This window comes from Plecotus auritus (genome assembly GCF_963455305.1).
Source record: "Plecotus auritus genome assembly, chromosome: 6".
Classification (NCBI taxonomy): domain Eukaryota; kingdom Metazoa; phylum Chordata; class Mammalia; order Chiroptera; family Vespertilionidae; genus Plecotus; species Plecotus auritus.
In genome coordinates this window covers 96,808,817-96,825,908 of record NC_137773.1, presented here as the reverse complement: position 1 = coordinate 96,825,908, position 17,092 = coordinate 96,808,817, and the positions used below count along the sequence as shown (strand labels likewise).

Here is a 17,092-nt window from a genome sequence, read left to right as displayed (position 1 = left end):
GTGGGCAGAGTCATCAGACTGGGTCTGCCCCCTGAACATGAATCAAGTCAGATGCAGAAGCTTCCAGCCAGAAGTGCTTGAGTACCACTCCCACCAACAGGGAGTGATGGACACCCTTACGCCTGTAAACCCTTAAGTGCAAAAGCCAGCACCCATCTGCTTCCTGGTTGGCAAATCTGTACATCTGTTATCAATTGCTCCTGCCTTCCTGGGGCAGGGGCTAAATGAGGGGTAAGAGAGGCTGCAGATTGATGGAAATGTCTGCCTTGGGCACTAACAACAGTGTTTGTTGTGAGTTCACACAAATCTGGGTGCAGAGTATCTTCCAGCCCCCAGCACAGACCTCGCCTGGGGGCTTGTGGCTCCTCACCCACCTTGCATACTCAGAACCCCCTCTCTCTCTTTCCCCATCTCTTTCTCATTCTCTCTGTGTATTTCTGTCCCTCTCTTCTTTCTCTTTTTCCAGCCAATTTCCTACCTCACCCAGCTGTATCTCTATTCCTTCCCCACCCTCACTCCACCCCTTCCTAATCTAGGAGGTTTGTACAGCAAACCATTTTGTGGAGCTTGATTGAACAGATTTGTGATATAATGGACAAAATTTCTGGTCTGTATGTGAAAATTAATACCCTGTTAATTTAAAAATGCTTTTAACTAAGATTTGCTTATAATTAAATTAACAGGGTTTTTTTGTTATTAATTCACTGTTATTTTATTATTATTTTTGCTTAATTCTCACCCAAAAACATTTTTCCATTGATTTTTAGAGCGAGTGGAAGGGATGGGAAGAGACACAGAGAGAGAAACATTGATGTGAAAGAGACACATGAGCCCCGACCAGGGCAAGAACCAAGATGGCAATCAAGGTACATACCCTTGACCGGAATCGAACCCGAGACCCTTTAGTCCACAGGCTGGTGCTCTATCCACTGAACCAAACCAGCTAGAGCAATTCATTGTTATTTTTAACAAATTTTAGCGAATAGACCATATGTTGGAAAAAAAAAACACTAATAATTTCCCTGACATAAATAAACATTACATATCTACAACTATAGTTTACATATTTAAATCCAAGAGTCACCGCTCCTAAACGATGTTCAGGGAATGATTAGCACACGTGGTCACACCACATCACGCAGTTGGTTCTGTTGTCTGTTGGTGTGACTTTCTGCAGAGGCCAGGGTTCCAGTGTGCACTGAGCCACACCCCAGCCCTGTGCATTTGTTTACTCTCTGTGACTGGTGAATGCGTGCATTTACTAGACCTATTCAGTATAAATTTAAAATTACAGTAATAGATGTAGAAAACTTTTCTGTGAAATTAAACTGTTCCTACCTACTTAATTTTTAAAATATATATTTGTATTGATTTCAGAGAGGAAGGAAGAGGGAGAGAGATAAAAACATCAATGTTGAGAGAGAATCATTGACCGGCTGCCTCCTGCACGTACCCCTACTGGGATCCAGCCCACAACCCAGGCATGTGCCCTGACCGGAATCCAACCATGACCTCCTGGTTCATAGATCAATGCTCAACCACTGAGCCACACCCGCCAGGGCCATACAGACTTAATTGTAATTACACAAATGTGTCATCATAAGTAAAAACAGGTAAACTAATTTGTCAATTTTTTTAACGTACACATTCAGAAAACCCACTCTATTACATAATGGACTTTTGGCTTTAACGGTCCCCCGCCTCGCCCAAATTAGTCGGTTATATCAAGGTTTTACTCTATGTAGTCTTGCCCCTCTCCCCAGAACTCAGGGCCTACCTCTCTCTGTCCAGGCAGCTGCACTCATGGCGCCTCCCGGTGAAGAGACACCCCTGATCCCTGAGCGCTCTTACAGCCTCTCGTCTTCCGAGGCTGGTGCCTTGCATGTGCTGCTGCCCTCTCGGGGTCCTGGGCCCCCTCAGCGCCTATCCTTTTCCTTTGGGGACCACTCGGCTGAAGAGCTGTGTGTTCGGGCTGCTAAGGCCAGTGGTGAGTGGGCCCTTAAAATGCAGGGCCAGAGGGATGGGTAGGAGTGAGGGGCCTGGATTGGGAGCTAGAATAGCTGCCAGCCTGAGTCAGCATTGGAACTGAGGCTTTGAGGGATGAGTAGGAGTTTGGTAAGGGAGGAGGGAATGGCATGTGATAGCACAGGAGGGAAAACGGCTGATCATCCTCTAGATAAAGCGTACAGGGGAGAGAGATACTCTGGGGAGAGGGGTAGAGAGCCCTGAGAAGATGGTGAGTGGCTTCTCTCCTGAGGGCAATGGGAGCCCTGGAGTGTGTGTGAGCAGGCGTGGAACAGTGTCATAGCTAAAGGTGCCAGAGAGCCCTGTGGCACTGTTTGGGGGCTGCGGAGGACAGATGGAGACCAGGAGGGAGCTGATGGAGGCATCCCCTCAGGCATCCTGCCCGTGTACCACTCCCTCTTTGCTCTGGCTCTGGAGGACCTGTCCTGCTGGTTTCCCCCGAGCCACATCTTCTCCGTGGAGGACGAGGGCACCCAGGTCCTTGTCTACAGGCTCCGGTAAGAAGCACTCCCTCCCCCACCCCCTGCCCTCCCTGCAGGATGCCTTTTGCTGAGGGCTTAGGAAATGGGAGTTTGAAACAGTGATCCTACAATGTATCATTTCCCTGTACCTCAAAATGAGTGCTCCAGGGAGGGTGTGATCACTGTAGCTTTCACAGATAGGGAAAGGGAGGCCAGAGAGGGTAGATGGCTTGCCCAAGGTCACACAGCAATTAACTGGCACACCCTGGGCTCTGTGAAGTCTTGGCACAGTCCTCTAACTCCCCCCACGCCCCAATACCCCACACTCTAGTGTTCTCCCCTCCCCTACACAGCTTTTACTTCCCCAACTGGTTTGGGCTAGAGATGTGTCACCGCTTCGGGCTTCGAAAGGACTTGGCCAGCGCCATCCTTGACCTGCCAGTCTTGGAATACCTATTTGCTCAGGTAGGGGTCTGTGTGGGGCCTGGCCCAGGGTTGGGGGCCCGCAGAGCAACCTCAGGGGTGGCCTTCGCTGATCCTCCCTGTGGCAACCCAGGGATGGGGGTCAGCCCAGGGGTGGGGGTCCACAGGGCAACCTCAGGGCTCACAGTTGGGCTATGACTGGCTCCCAGCACCGCAGTGACCTGGTGAGTGGCCGCCTTCCGGTGGGCCTCAGCCTCAAGGAGCAGGGCGAATGTCTCAGCCTGGCTGTGCTGGACTTGGCTCAGATGGCCTGTGAGCAGGCCCAGCGGCCGGAGGAGCTGCTGAAGACCGTCAGGTGAGGGCCTCCAGGCTGTGGTGCCCAGCTGCTAGCTGGGAGTGCGTAAACATGGCTCCACCAGGGCATCCCAGAGCTCAGGAACCCCATAAGGCTCCCTACCTATAAGCCTGCAGTGTATCCTTGTGATGACCCAGATCTCAACCCAGTCCCATGCCCCACTGAGGCTCCAGGGCCCTGCCTCCTGCACTGAAAGGCCTGCCTGTGTCCCTGTCTGTCCTGTGGGCCCCAATGGCCTTCACCACACTGAGGCCCTGCTTCCATGCATGCCCCTGAGTGTGTCCCCATGCCTACAGACACGCCACACTACAGCCCCTCAACTAAAGCCTGGGTTGGGGTGTGTCCCTGTCAGTCCCTGCCGTGACTCGTTTCCACACTGAGAGTCCACTACCCCCACTCACAGCTACAAGACCTGCCTGCCCCCAGGCCTGCGAGACCTGATCCAGGGCCTGAGCTTCGTTACCCGGAGGCGCATCCGGAGGAGGGTGCGCCAGGCCCTGCTCCGCGTGGCCACCTGCCAGGCTGACAGACACTCACTCATGGCCAAGTACATCATGGACCTGGAGAGACTGGACCTGGCTAGGGCCACGGAGACCTTCCTCGTGGGCCTCCCCGGGTCTGCAGGTGGTCAAGAGGCGAAGGGGCTGCTCCGTGTGGCTGGTAGTAGCGGCATTGCCTGGAGTCCAGGAACGCAGGAGGTGCCCGCAGAATCTGGGCGGGGCCGACGGCGGGGGCGGGGCCTAGGAGGGAGGGGCAGGAAATGGGCAGGGCTCTTGGGGGCGGGGCCCCAGCTGGGGGAGAGACTGGAAGGCTCAGGTAGTGGCTAACAGAGTGAGGGGTGGGGCTGAGTGAGGAGGCGGGAATGAAAATGGGCGGGGCTGAGAGGGAGGGAGCTGGTTGGGCGGGGCTAACCGATGGTACAGGGAGGAGGCGGGGATAAGGGTGGGGCTTCCGACTGGACTAAGAGGCGGGAAAATAAGATGGAGCTAAGCAAGGGAGGGGCTCAGGGAAGGTTCCCACTGAGAGATGGAGGAGGGTTTTGGCAGGGTTAGGGTGTGGGAAATTTGGGGATGGGCAGGGGAGGGGTCGAGAGGGGTGTGATTAATAGAAGAGGAGGGCTTGGCAGGAGCGAGGTGAGAAAGGAATGGACTGGGCCAGGCCGAGAGCTGCGGGTTTCATTTTGTGGGTTGGTGGGGTTCAGGCTTCCAAGAGCGTTTGAGGGCTCCGAGAAAGCAGACTCCCGCCCTCAGGCCTCCGCCTGCCTCCCAGGTCTTCCAGCCTTTCTGCGACTTTCCAGAAATCGTGGACATCAGCATCAAGCAGGCCCCGCGCGTTGGCCCAGCTGGGGAGCATCGCCTGGTCACCATCACCAGGACAGACAACCAAATCCTGGTGGGTGCTGGATGTCCCTCCTCTTTCGACTTACCCGAGAGCGGGGACCACAACAGGCGCTAACGCGGCCCTCGCTCGGCCCCTCGCAGGAGGCTGAGTTCCCGGGGCTGCCAGCCTCCTTGTCCTTCGTGGCGCTCGTGGACGGCTACTTCCGACTGACCACGGACTCCCAGCACTACTTCTGCAAGGAGGTGGCACCGCCGCGGCTGCTGGAGGAGGTGGCACAGCAGTGCCATGGCCCCATCACGTAAGGACCGGCCTTCCATACCCGCCCTCGGTAGCCTGTTCCACCGGGTCCAAACCCTGGGCACTCCCCTTCTTGGTGCCTCAATGTCCTCGCCTTCCAGGAGCCCTGGACAGGGGGTCAAGTGCTGGACAGCGACTGGTGCATAGTCAGCACTAAAAGAGCCTGGGTCTCCTTTCTGCTGCCCAGGCAACCAACCATGTCCCTCCCTCGTCTCCTGGGGTTCCAGGCCATTTCCTCTTGCTTAATCTCCTAGGCAGAAACCCATCATTTGGCCCATTTTACATAGGGGGGAGGGAGGGAATATTACCTGGTGAGGATCCCAGGGCCTCAGAGAGACCAGAATTAGAGCCCAGGCCTGGCTTGGTTCCTCTGTCTCCATCTCTTTGTTTTGCAAACTTGGCTCCCTTCCACCTTCCCCCAAGCCTGGATTTTGCCATCAACAAGCTCAAGACTGAAGGCTCCCTCCCTGGCTCCTATGTTCTCCGCCGCAGCCCCCAGGATTTCGACAGCTTCCTCCTCACTGTGTGTGTTCAGGTTAGTCCACCACGAGGAGCCAGGAGGTCAGGGAGGGCTTCCTGGAGGAGGAGAGATTTAAGTTGCGTCCTGAAAGATGTGTGAGCATTTGCTTCCTGAAGAAGGGAAGGGAAAAGACATTCCCAGTGGAGGGAAACAGCATGTGCAAAATCTTGGAGATCAAAATGAGCCCATAGTGCTCAAGAAAGAGGGAGAGAGCGAGGAGCGTGCTGCCTACTCCCACTCAGGGACCACTCCTCCTTGCAGACCCCGCTGGGCCCCAATTACAAGGGCTGCCTCATCCGGTGCGACCCTACAGGAACCTTCTCCCTGGCTGGCCTTGGCCGACCCCATAGCAGTCTCCGAGAGCTCCTGGCAGCCTGCTGGGATGGTGGTCTGCATGTAGACGGGGTTGCTCTGAACCTCACCTTCTGCTGCACCCCTAGACCCAAAGGTGAGCCTGCCCTCTCCCTTGAGCAGAGGAGTCGATCTGGGGCCCTGCTCTTCTGTTTGTCACAGCTCTTGTGTGGCAAGTGGCAGAAAATGCAAAGTGGTTTAGGGAAGAAATGTTGATTTATTGGCTTGTGGGATAGATTACTGTCTCAGGCACAGCTGAATCCAGAATCTGAGGGAGGGATGTCACTAGCACTTAATCTCTCTTCATCGTTTGCCCTTCCCTCTGGGTGAATTCACTCTCAGACAAACCCCTGGGATGGGGCAGCTCTGTGGTGTGAGTGCTGCCTCTCCCAGAGCTCCAGGCAATACGGAGACAGGCTGACCATAGTGCTGGTTGCTCATCGGCACCCCCCTCCCCCACAGGGTTCTTTCCCTCTCTGTTTCACTCCCAACCCCTCACCTAGGGGCTACCTGGAGTCTCCTTTCCAGTGAACCATGTGCCCTGGAGTCCTCATCGCAGGGCCGCAGGGCCGGCTTCCTGGGGTGACTCCAAACTAAGCAGGAAATGAGCAAACCTTTTGAGGGCCTTTTACCTCTGACCTCTGGTTTTCTCTCTCCACCCCCGCCTCGTAGAAAAGTCCAACCCACGCCCTAACCGATTCGGCTCAGTGGACAGAGCGTCAGCCTGCGGACTCAAGGGTCCCAGGTTCGATTCCAGTCAAGGGCATGTACCTTGGATGCGGGCACATTCCCAGTAGGGAGGTGTGCAGGAGGCAGCTGATCGATGTTTCTCTCTCATTGATGTTTCTAACTCTCTATCCCTCTCCCTTCCTCTCTGTAAAAATCAATAAAATATATTTTTTAAGAAAAGTCCAACCTGATTGTGGTCCGGAGAGGTTGCAGTCCACCCACATCATCCCCTGTTCAGCCCCACTTGGGATGCCAGCTGAGCCAGATGACATTTCACAAGATCGCCGCTGACAGCCTGGAGTGGGTAAGGAGCCTCAGGAAACAGGGTTGGATGGGGACCTCAGCTGGAGTCCAGAGACTTGGTCTGCATCCATCTCTGCTGTGTGGCCTCAGGCATGTGATGTAACCTCTCTGTGCTTCTGCTTCATCATCTGTAAAATGGGACCAGTGCCTGTGCCTTGCTCAGGCCCAAGAGGGGGGTCGGAATCCCACAGGAGTGCCCTTACTGGCCTCTCCTGTTGTTCCCTCACCCTCCAGTGTGAGAACCTGGGTCATGGATCCTTCACCAAGATTTACCGGGGCTGTCGCCACGAGACTGTGGATGGGGAGCCTCGGAAGACGGAGGTGCTGCTCAAAGTGTTGGATGCTAAACATAAGCACTGCATGGAGGTGAGCGGGTAGGGACCAGGCCTTTGGGGTCAGGGCTGGCTGGAGAGAGGGTCATGGAATCAGGCATTTTAAAACACAGAAATGTAGCCACAGCAACTCCAAATGATGAAGTACAGAAGAGTCGGGGAACACCAGCGCAAATGGAAAGAGTGCACTAGCCAGTGCAAGGGTCCTGAGGCAGGACTGAGCATGGCACATTTGAGGACCAGTGAGGAGGCCAGTGGGCTAGAGAGGAATGTGCAAAGAATAGGGAGTGGTGTCGATGGAGGCATCAGAGGGGCTAGGCCTTGCTTAACCCCAAATCTCCCACTTATCTGTGAGAGATTCGAGGTAGACTACAGTGCCCACTTCCAGCCGCCATCAGAAAATTATGATGTAGAGTGCGGTGTCCACTCACAGTGGGACCCAGGCCCAGAAAAAGTTGGGGCCAGGCCTCCTCCTAAGGCAGGTGTGTGAGCTGCAAGTTTGGGGTCTCTGGTCAGATCCTGGAGTGAGAGGAACCCATGCATCTTCTCTCCCTCCTGACCTCCCCAGTCATTCCTGGAAGCAGCGAGTTTGATGAGCCAAGTGTCATATCAGCATCTCGTGTTGCTTCATGGCGTGTGCATGGCCGGAGACAGTAAGAGACACCCTGTGCCCCCTACCCCCACCTCACCCTCATGGCCTCACTGAGCAGCATTAGAAATACACATCCAGGGCCCATCGCTGTACATAGGCCCCTCAATCGCCACTCCAGGCTCCCACCAATACCCAGCCCCAGAACTATCTCAAGCCAGACCTGGGTTCCAATGTCACTTCACTGTCTACCCTTCTGCAACTTTGTCAGGGCCACATTGCCTCCCCACCCATTTAGTTCATCCCAGGAGCTGGGTGCACAGCCGAGAACGTGACAGGCCGGCAAGGTGACATATGATCACGTGCGATGGGGACAGCGCAGGGCACCCGGGGTGGCCAGAGACCACCGACACGGCTTGGAGATCAGGCAATGGTTCTGGGGCGGTGAGGATAAGTAGGAATCAGGGAAGGGAGAGAAGAGGGGTGTTCTAGGCAGAAGACACTAAATACGAAAAGGGCTGGATGTGAGATACAGAGGGAGCTCAGAGCCTTCCAGTCATTTCAGGCAGAGAGCTCTGAGATGGGAGGAGGGGAGGTGAAGAGGGGGGTAGGGTAAGGATGGAGGAGCAGGGGAGGGAACAGTCAGAGCACAGTGTAGTGACTCCCGAGGCGGAGTGGAGGCGGAGCCTGTCGCCCACTATGCGGTCCTGCTCTTCCCTGTGCGGCTACCAGGCATCATGGTGCAGGAATTTGTCCACCTGGGAGCACTGGACACATACCTTCGCAAGTGTGGCCATTTGGTGCCAGCCAGCTGGAAGCTTCAGGTGATCAAACAGCTGGCCTATGCTCTCAACTATCTGGTGAGTGCTCCTCTGCCTGCTCCACCCTCCATTCTCAGGGAGGAGGGGGAGTTGAGGGTGGGCTCTGTTGTATGGATAGCAGTTTGGCAAGGGTGCAAGGGGAGGCATTTTAGACGGAGGGCAAAGCATATGTACAGGCTCAGAGATGTAAGAGCAGAGGAAGGGAACAGCTGGTCACCTGTGGATATCGGGGAGCGGTGAGCAATGAGGCTGGGTCAGGGGGAAACCTTCCCAAAGAGCCGGGGCCTGGAAGGTTGAGTTGGAGTTCATCATGAGGAGAAAGCAAGGAGGGCGTGTCAGGCTGAGAGAACAGCCTGGGCAAAGGCCTTACAGCGAAGAGGGTATGTTTCATGTCTGGGTGCATCATTTCGTTCACTTGGCAGGAGACCAGGGTGGGGGTGTGAGAGCTCATGGGAAGAATGTTCAAAAGGCCTTGAACACCAGGCTGAGGACCTTTGACTTTATTCTGAAACCAATGGGGAGCCACAGGGTGGGAGAGCAGTATTTGAGAAGGGGAGTGCCATAGTCAGGTAATAGGGGGTGGGCTAGAGGATGCCAGTCAGGCTGCCAGTATTCTAGGGAAGATTCCAGAGTATGGTCTGAGCAGCCCCAGGTGGGCTTTGCAGGGTGTGTAGCAGTCAGCAGCCAGAATGTTCACTCATCAAACCCTCCCTGGCATTTCATTATGCCTGGCCCACTTAGGAGGACAAAGGTCTCCCGCATGGCAATGTCTCAGCCCGGAAGGTGCTCCTGGCTCGGGAGGGCACGGATGGGAGCCCGCCCTTCATCAAGCTGAGTGATCCCGGTGTCAGTCCCACTGTGCTAAGCCTGGAGAGTAAGTGCAGAAGGCTGGAGGAAGGAGGGGCCTCATGGGGCAAGGAAGTGGTCCTTGATGCCATCTCCGTCCCCACAGTGCTCACTGACAGGATCCCCTGGGTGGCTCCTGAATGTCTCCAGGAGGCCCGGACACTTAGCTTGGAAGCTGACAAGTGGGGCTTCGGGGCCACAGTCTGGGAGGTGTTCAGCGGTGTCACAATGCCCATCAGTACCCTGGAGCCCGCTAAGGTCAGACTTCCCCTTTGACAGCTTGGGGAGGATGAGTGGGTCTGGGAAGGCCTCCTGAGGGGGCACCAGGGTGACTGGCTCCTCCTTCCATCCTCAGAAGCTCCAGTTTTATGAGGAACGGCAGCAGCTGCCTGCCCCTAAGTGGATGGAGTTGGCCCTGCTGATCCAACAGTGCATGGCCTATGAGCCAGGCCACAGGCCCTCCTTTCGCGCTGTCATCCGTGACCTGAACAACCTCATTACATCAGGTGCTCCCTGGGCCGCAGGGGGGCAGGACCTGCATGTGGTATTGGGCCCAGTGGGAGCAGAGCCCAATTTGTGTGCCTAGAAAGATTCGAGTGTTGGTTCTGTAACAGTCAGCTGTAATGGTCAGTTTGATAGCAGCTGTAACAAACAGGCACCTGAGCTCAAGGCTGAACATCATGGGTGTTTAGTTCTCATTCAATGAGGGTGGGTGTCCAGGTCAACAGGCACCTCTTTGTGGCTCCACCCATCCCAGGGCCTCAGGTCTCTGTTGGATCCTCTGTAGTTAAGAGTGTGGAGGGTCCCATTTGAGGTTTCCATGTGCCAGGCCTGAAGGGGTTCAGAGTGCATCTCCCCCATCAGTCTGAGCTCAGTCATGTGACCACAGCTCACAGCAGTGGAGTCTGCAAAGGCCCTTCAATACCCATAGCCACGTGTCGTTGCACAGGGTGTGCACTGCCTGAGGGACCTGCCTGGGCCCAGAGGGCACTACTTCAGCCCCACAAAGTACCCTTTGGCTCGCGGTGGCCATGTGCACAGAAAGGGTATGCATGCAGATTGAGGTCACATAGCAGATCAGTTTAAGATCTCACTGTCTGTGGCCCCCAGATTATGAGCTCCTTTCGGACCCCACACCTGGTGCCCTGGCGCCCCATGATGGGCTGTGGAATGGAGCCCAGCTCTATGCCTGCCAGGACCCTACCATCTTTGAGGAGAGACACCTCAAGTACATTTCACAGCTAGGCAAGGTGAGGTGGGCTGGGCTGGGGTGGGTAGGGTGGCACCTAGGCACGTGGACACCAGCCCTGCTCTCCCTCAGGGCAACTTTGGCAGCGTGGAGCTGTGCCGCTATGACCCACTGGGAGACAACACAGGTGCCCTGGTGGCTGTGAAGCAGCTGCAGCACAGTGGGCCAGACCAGCAGAAGGACTTCCAGCGGGAGATCCAGATACTCAAAGCCCTACACAGTGACTTCATTGTCAAGTACCGCGGTGTCAGCTACGGCCCAGGTGCACCCCTGCCCAAATGGGTACCCTAAATCCCACTTCCTCATCACCCTACAGTTCCACTATGGGGTAGTCTGCGAACACCAGCAGGTGCCATGGACACTGTTATTTATTCTGCACTATCACTTCCAGCCCTGTCCCCAGGGCTGACCTTGGACAGGTGATTTTTCTGAGTTTCAATATTCCCACCTGAAAAATGGGTCATTATGAGGTGTCAGTGAATCAGTATATATATATATATGGCAGGAAGTACTCAAGAGACATCAGCAATAAGTGTTGTTGCCTTCCAATCTATCTATACTAATAAAAGGGTAATATGCTAATTAGACCAGGAGATCTTCCGGGAGACCTTCCAGACATCCTTCTGGACAAAGCCATGGTGTCGTCGGGGTCAAGGCAGAGGTGGTTAGGGGTGATCAGGCCAGGAGTGGAGGACAGTTGGGGGCAATCAGGTCAGCAGGGGGGGGGGCCATTGGGGGCGAGAAGGCCAGCAAGGGGGGGGCAGTTGGGGGCGAGAAGGCCAGCATGCAGAGTGGTTAGGGGCAATCAGGCAGGCAGGCAGGTGAACGGTTAGGAGCCAGTGGTCCCGGATTGTGAGATGGATGTCTGACTGCTGGTCGGGCCTAAACTGGAAGTCAGACATCCCCTGAGGGGTCCCCAGATTGGAGAGGGTGCAGGCCGGGCTGAGGGACACCCTCCACCCCACACGAATTTTGTGCACCAGGCCTCTAGTCTATAATATGCTAATTAGACCAGATGTCCTTCCGGACTAAGCAGGGGCTGGGAGGACCGAGGCAGCCGCCGCATTTCGAGCATCGGGCCTCTAGCTTTATAGAAAGCAATACTGAGTCCAGGGAGAACCCAAGGTCCCACTCTGAACAGGAGGAAGAATGGGAAAGGGAGTAGACAAGAGTTGGGCCCGTGGTGACTCCTCCCGCCGCCCTGCCTCCTAGGCCGCCAGAGCCTGCGGCTGGTCATGGAATACCTGCCCAGTGGCTGTCTGCGTGACTTCCTGCAGCGGCACCGTGCGCGCCTCGATGCTGGCCGCCTGCTCCTCTACGCCTCACAGATCTGCAAGGTGCGGGGAAGCCCCTGGACCTGCGGGCCGAGCTGGCTAGCCTTGGATGGGAGTCTGAGAGGAGCCTGGGGAAAGCTGACTTGGGGTCTAGGTCTGGTTGGAGGTGAGGTTGAGTTCAGGCTAAGGTCAGGACTGGAGCGTAGGATGGGGCAGAAGTGGGGTTAGGCTTGGGATCTGGGTTGGGATTGGGGCTGGATCCAGGTCAGGCTCGGGGGGGCCCCTGCTGAGTCATTCTCTGTACCCCATGTCCGGCTGCAGGGCATGGAGTACCTGGGCTCCCGCCGCTGTGTGCACCGCGACCTGGCAGCACGTAACATCCTGGTGGAGAGTGAGACGCACGTCAAGATCGCTGACTTCGGCCTTGCCAAGCTGCTACCACTGGACAAAGACTATTACGTAGTCCGGGAACCGGGCCAAAGCCCCATCTTCTGGTGGGAAACCCCGCTTCAACCCGCCCCTCTTCCCCACAGGCTTTTCCCTCTCTGGCTACGCCCCTCCTCCCAGTGTACTGGCCCCGCCCTAGTCCCCTGCTTCTCTCCACTATCCTGGCCCCTCCCTTGCTTCGCCTGTTCTGATCCGGCCCCTTCTCCTTACTGTCCTGGGCCCACCCTAGCCCCACCCCGCCCACAGCCCTGGCCCCTCCCAGGCTACGCCCTTCCCCCTCAGCACTGGCCCTTCCCGTTCTCACAACTACAGGCCACAGAGTTGACACCCCCCCTCCGCCCCCAGGTCCCGCCCTGGCTGGCCACAGATTCAGCTCCATCCCACAGTCAGGGGAACTGAACCCTGGAGCTGGAGTCCGACCTTCCCATAGCCCACCTGCCCTTGACTGCTTCCCTAGCCCAGTGCTGCTCCTTTCCTGTCCCTTGCCCCATACTCACACCCCAAGGCCTCCCTGTCCCCTCCAGGTACGCCCCGGAGTCCCTCTCCGACAACATCTTCTCACGCCAGTCAGATGTCTGGAGCTTTGGGGTTGTTCTGTACGAGCTGTTCACCTACAGCGACAAGAGCTGCAGCCCCTCCGCTGTGAGTCAGCATCCTGAGCCCCTAGCACCCTCCTTCTCCCACCCCCTCACTATGGCTGACCGCCTCCCCTCAGGCAGCCCCTTCCATCACAGAGGACCCTTCCCCTACCCCCACCAGGAGTGAGCCCTTCCTCCCTTCAGGATGGCTTACCCCCTAGTCACCCTCTCCCTTCTTCCCCTCCATCACCTGGGTTCCCTCTGGCCCCAGGAGTTCCTGCGGATGATGGGATGTGAGCGAGATGTCCCGGCTCTCTGCCGCCTCCTGGACCTGCTGGCCGAGGGCCAGAGGCTGCCTGCACCTCCAGCCTGCCCTGGTGAGGTGAGTGCTTGGAAGAACTGACTCAGTTTCCCACACTAGGGTCTTGGGCAAGCCAGCTGGCCCCTCTGAGTCTCTCCACCACCTTGTCTCTTGGTGGAGAGCTCCCGCTGGGGCGTGAGGCTGAGCATTTTCAGAGCCACAGTTGACCCATATCCAAAATGGAAATAACAGTGCCTTACAGGATGGGGAAGCCCAGCACACAGCTGGCACTCAATAAAATCGTGGGGACTCATGTTTATCATCACAGCTTTGTTGTTTTTGTTAGTCCTCACCAGAGGAAATGTTTTCCATTGATTTTTAGAGAGTGGAAGGGAGGGGGGGGGGGAGAGAGAGAGAGAGAGAGAGAGAGAGAGAGAGAGAGAGAGAGAGAGACATCAATGTGAAAGAGACACATCAATTGGTTGCCTCCCATGCTTGCACCCTAGCGGGACAGGAATCAAACCTGCAATCCAGGTACACTCCCTTGACCAGGAATTGAACCCACGACCCTGTGGTGCATGGCTCAACTCTAACTATTGAGCACACAGCCAAGGTTATCATCACAACTTTTGTGAGAGTTTCTGCCATGCAGTTGGTCATTCATAAATTAATTAGTTTGGGCCACAAATAGGGAGCTACGACTGTGTTCTGATGCTGGGGACTCAGTAGGGCCCTCCCAGTAACCAGCAGAAACTAGCAAAAACATTCTGGTGGGTTCCTGGCCTGTGTGGCTCAGTTGGTTGGGCATGATCCTGCACATAGAAAGGTTGCTGCTTCAATTCCAGGGTCAGGGCACATGCCCAGGTTGCAGGCTTGATCCCTAGTAGGGAGCGTGCAGGAGGCAGTCAATTGATGTTTCTCCCTCTCCCTTCTTCTCAATCTAAAAATCAACACAGATATTTTTTTTTTAAAGAAAACCATGCTGGTGGGAAAGAGATGAATAGGGGAAGTGATCAGGGAGGGATGGCCAGGGAGGACCTCTTAGAGGAGGAGATACCTAGAGGAGGAGCCCGTCCATGGGGAGAGCTGGCAGAGGGCCTTCTCAGTGGAGGATACAGCAGCTGTAAAGGCCCTGAGGTAGGAATGAGCTTGGTGCTTTTAAATAACGATGTGGCTGCATGGAAGAAGGAAGGAAGTAATGGAGGGAAGGAGGCAGAGGAAGGGTGAGATTTTGTTCTAAGACCCTTAGCGAGCCATGGGAGGCTTTGGAGCAGGAGAGGGATGGAGTCTAAGTATATTTTAGAACAAGAATCATGTCCTTCCTACCACTCCCATGTGACCCTATTGTCTCCTCCTCCCCACACCCCCCTCCAGGTTCATGAGCTCATGAAGCTGTGCTGGGCTCCTAGCCCACAAGACCGACCATCCTTCAGCACCCTGGGCCCCCAGCTGGAGGCGCTGTGGAGTGGAAGTCGGGGGTAGCATCCAGAAGCATGAGATGCACACCTTCCCTGCTTGTCTGGAGGGAGAATCTCACTCACTGTCGTTTTTATATCTCCCGCACCTCTGGGTTCTTGTCTCAATGGACGGGCCTCGCGAGTTTGGGCAGGATGCTGCCACCTGATTCACGGAGACCCCCATGAGTCAAATGACATTGCGTTTGGGGGCATCCCTGGCTTGTGAAGCAACGGCAGCTTCAGCTTCGTGGCCTTTGGAACTTGTAAAAATTCAAGACAGATGGCTCTATGGGGCCGTTGAGCCCTGCTCCCAGAGGGGAGGGGCCACATTTAAGCTCCTCCCATTTCCCCATCCTTTCAGAGAATGTCTTCCCTGACTAGTTTCCAGCAGAGACGTTGTGTAGCTTTAAATATATGATCGCAGGCTTCTGTTCGCCCATCTTGCTCTCACTGGAGGAAGCCAAGGACAAGAGCAGCTGCTCTGGTTGGAAATTCACTTTTGGAAGAGCAAGTGTGACTGGGATTATGTGAAGGGCCAGGAGATGCTGGGGTCCCAGTCTACCCTAATTGTACCCCAGGGCTTGTTTCCCCGCCTGTACACTGGGACCTTTCTCTCTTGATCAGAGGGTTACACGTTGATTGACTCTGAAGCCTGACAGGAGCTTTTCAGCAGCTGAGGGAGGGAAAAGCATTCTTGGCAGAGGGAACATCATGGTGACAATGAGGAAGCTCAGAGTACAGAGTTTGTTGGAGCCACTTATTTGCTGTGTAACAGTGGGCAAGTTGCTTCCCCTCTCTGGGCCCCAGTTCCATATGCTGGCTCCTCAGCTGTGCAGAGTCAGCTTGTGGAGGTTTGTGCAGGCTAAGCCCCACCAAACCTTCTCACCTGCCTGCAAGGCTTTTCTGCCACTTAGCCTCCCTGGAAAACTTGCATTCATCTCTCAAACCCCAGCTACCAGTCACCTCCCTGTAGCCTGCCTTGGTGTGCTCCCACCACACCCCGCAAGGCCTGTACTTCCTACTGACCATAGGGCTGGGGTGCCGACTGTCTAGCTGTCTCTTCTGACCTGGAGGCTCCGTGGGGTTTGGGTAGGGTGGGCACAGAGGGGACTCTGGGGTGTTTGTTGAATGAGTAAAGGAGTTCATTGGAAGGGATGGTTTGTTGCTGGACTTGGGTGATGGGGAACCTTGAGGAGGGTACTATCAGGGGAGAAATGTGGTTAGGGCTGGGGGGATAGAGACCCCTGAAGGGCACAGTGGGGGCCTTGGGATAGGCTGCAGGAAGAGGACAGCAGGGTAGGGCATTGGCTGGAGCCCTGGAGGACAAAAGCCCTCCCCCAGCCCCAGCTGCTGGCCTCGGCTCTGTCCTGGGGAGCTGATTACAGGCTTTTGGAGGGTGGAGGGAACAGGCTGTTCTGCGTGGGTCAGAGGGTAAGGCCTGGTTGGAAGAGCTAGGCTGTGGGGAGGGGTTCGTCATCAGGAGGGCCAAGCTAGTCCCCTGTGTGCTCCTCAGGACTGCTGGGAAGACACGGAGAATGACAGAGAGAGAGAGCAGGGGAGAGAGACAGACAGAGACCTCTCTGCCCGGGAAAAGCCACCTACTTTGGTGAAAAGTGTGGAGTGAGTCAGGGGACTGCAGGGCTGCTCTGAGCTTGAGCAAGGCCAGCTCTTCAGCTCAGGCTCTCTCTGCCTTAGCTTCCGTTCTTGGTGAAACAGGGTCCCAAGGCCTCCTGGGCACCAGGGGGCCACCCCATAGGTGCTGAGCAAATGCAGCCACATTTGTTCTGGGCCCTTCCGTCTCTGCCCAGTCCAAGGGGACCCTAATGTGAGAGGCAGAGCAAGCCAGCACCCCCATTCAAGGGCCTGCCTCCTGCGACCTTGGGCAAGTGTGGGGTCCACTCTCTGAGCCAGTTTCCTTATGTGTACCCTAATAATAAGACTCTAGATAGCCCTGGTCTCAGCTGTCTGAGCGCCACCCCCACCCCATGAAATTATTTCTCAGTTTATCTATTTCACTTCTTTCAAATAGTTAAAAATAATAATAAAGACTCCTCAGCCAGCAGTCCATTAGAGGTGTGGACACCCAAGGCCCCGCCCAGGGGGAGAGACCCTTGCCGTTTTGTGTCCCCCTCAGCCTATCAATAACCAGCGCTGTGGCTGCACCAGCCCCTGAGCTTATTACGATTACAAGATGCCATCAGTAACCATCCGGGAACTCTGAAAAAATAAAGGGTTATTATTTATTTAGAACCTGGAAATGGCACAACACACTTGGGGCCACACAGCCAAGTGGCAGGTAGAGAGGATGGCCAGCTCGGGGTTCTGCTTTTATTGGCATTGAGGATTGGGGGGCCTAGGGTTTGCACTCTCATCCTTTACTGGTGACTTTAAAA

At 55.6% G+C, this 17,092-nt stretch overlaps 1 protein-coding gene across 1 annotated transcript; it reads left to right on the top strand.

Annotated features, from left to right (window-relative positions):
* The first annotated feature begins 788 nt into the window (after nucleotides 1–788).
* JAK3 (Janus kinase 3) lies at nucleotides 789–15,842 on the top strand. The gene is made up of 24 exons (XM_080673478.1): nucleotides 789–866; nucleotides 1,792–1,987; nucleotides 2,399–2,522; nucleotides 2,840–2,951; nucleotides 3,119–3,264; nucleotides 3,668–3,962; nucleotides 4,534–4,656; nucleotides 4,746–4,903; nucleotides 5,326–5,437; nucleotides 5,684–5,870; nucleotides 6,679–6,806; nucleotides 7,040–7,171; nucleotides 7,706–7,790; nucleotides 8,459–8,586; nucleotides 9,289–9,421; nucleotides 9,500–9,651; nucleotides 9,749–9,899; nucleotides 10,504–10,643; nucleotides 10,715–10,904; nucleotides 11,855–11,979; nucleotides 12,238–12,410; nucleotides 12,888–13,005; nucleotides 13,213–13,323; nucleotides 14,617–15,842. Exons 1-24 carry the CDS (start codon nucleotides 855–857, stop codon nucleotides 14,722–14,724), a joined length of 3,339 nt encoding a protein of 1,112 aa, XP_080529604.1. The 5' UTR covers nucleotides 789–854; the 3' UTR covers nucleotides 14,725–15,842.
* The last annotated feature ends 1,250 nt before the right edge of the window (nucleotides 15,843–17,092 follow it).

What these genes read in the sequence shown, in the direction of transcription:
- JAK3 (XM_080673478.1), top strand. An exon ending in CTGCACCCCTAGACCCAAAG is followed by an intron (nt 5,871 to 6,678) that starts GTGAGCCTGCCC and finishes ATATTTTTTAAG; the next exon opens with AAAAGTCCAACCTGATTGTG. An exon ending in ACATTTCACAGCTAGGCAAG is followed by an intron (nt 10,644 to 10,714) that starts GTGAGGTGGGCT and finishes GCTCTCCCTCAG; the next exon opens with GGCAACTTTGGCAGCGTGGA.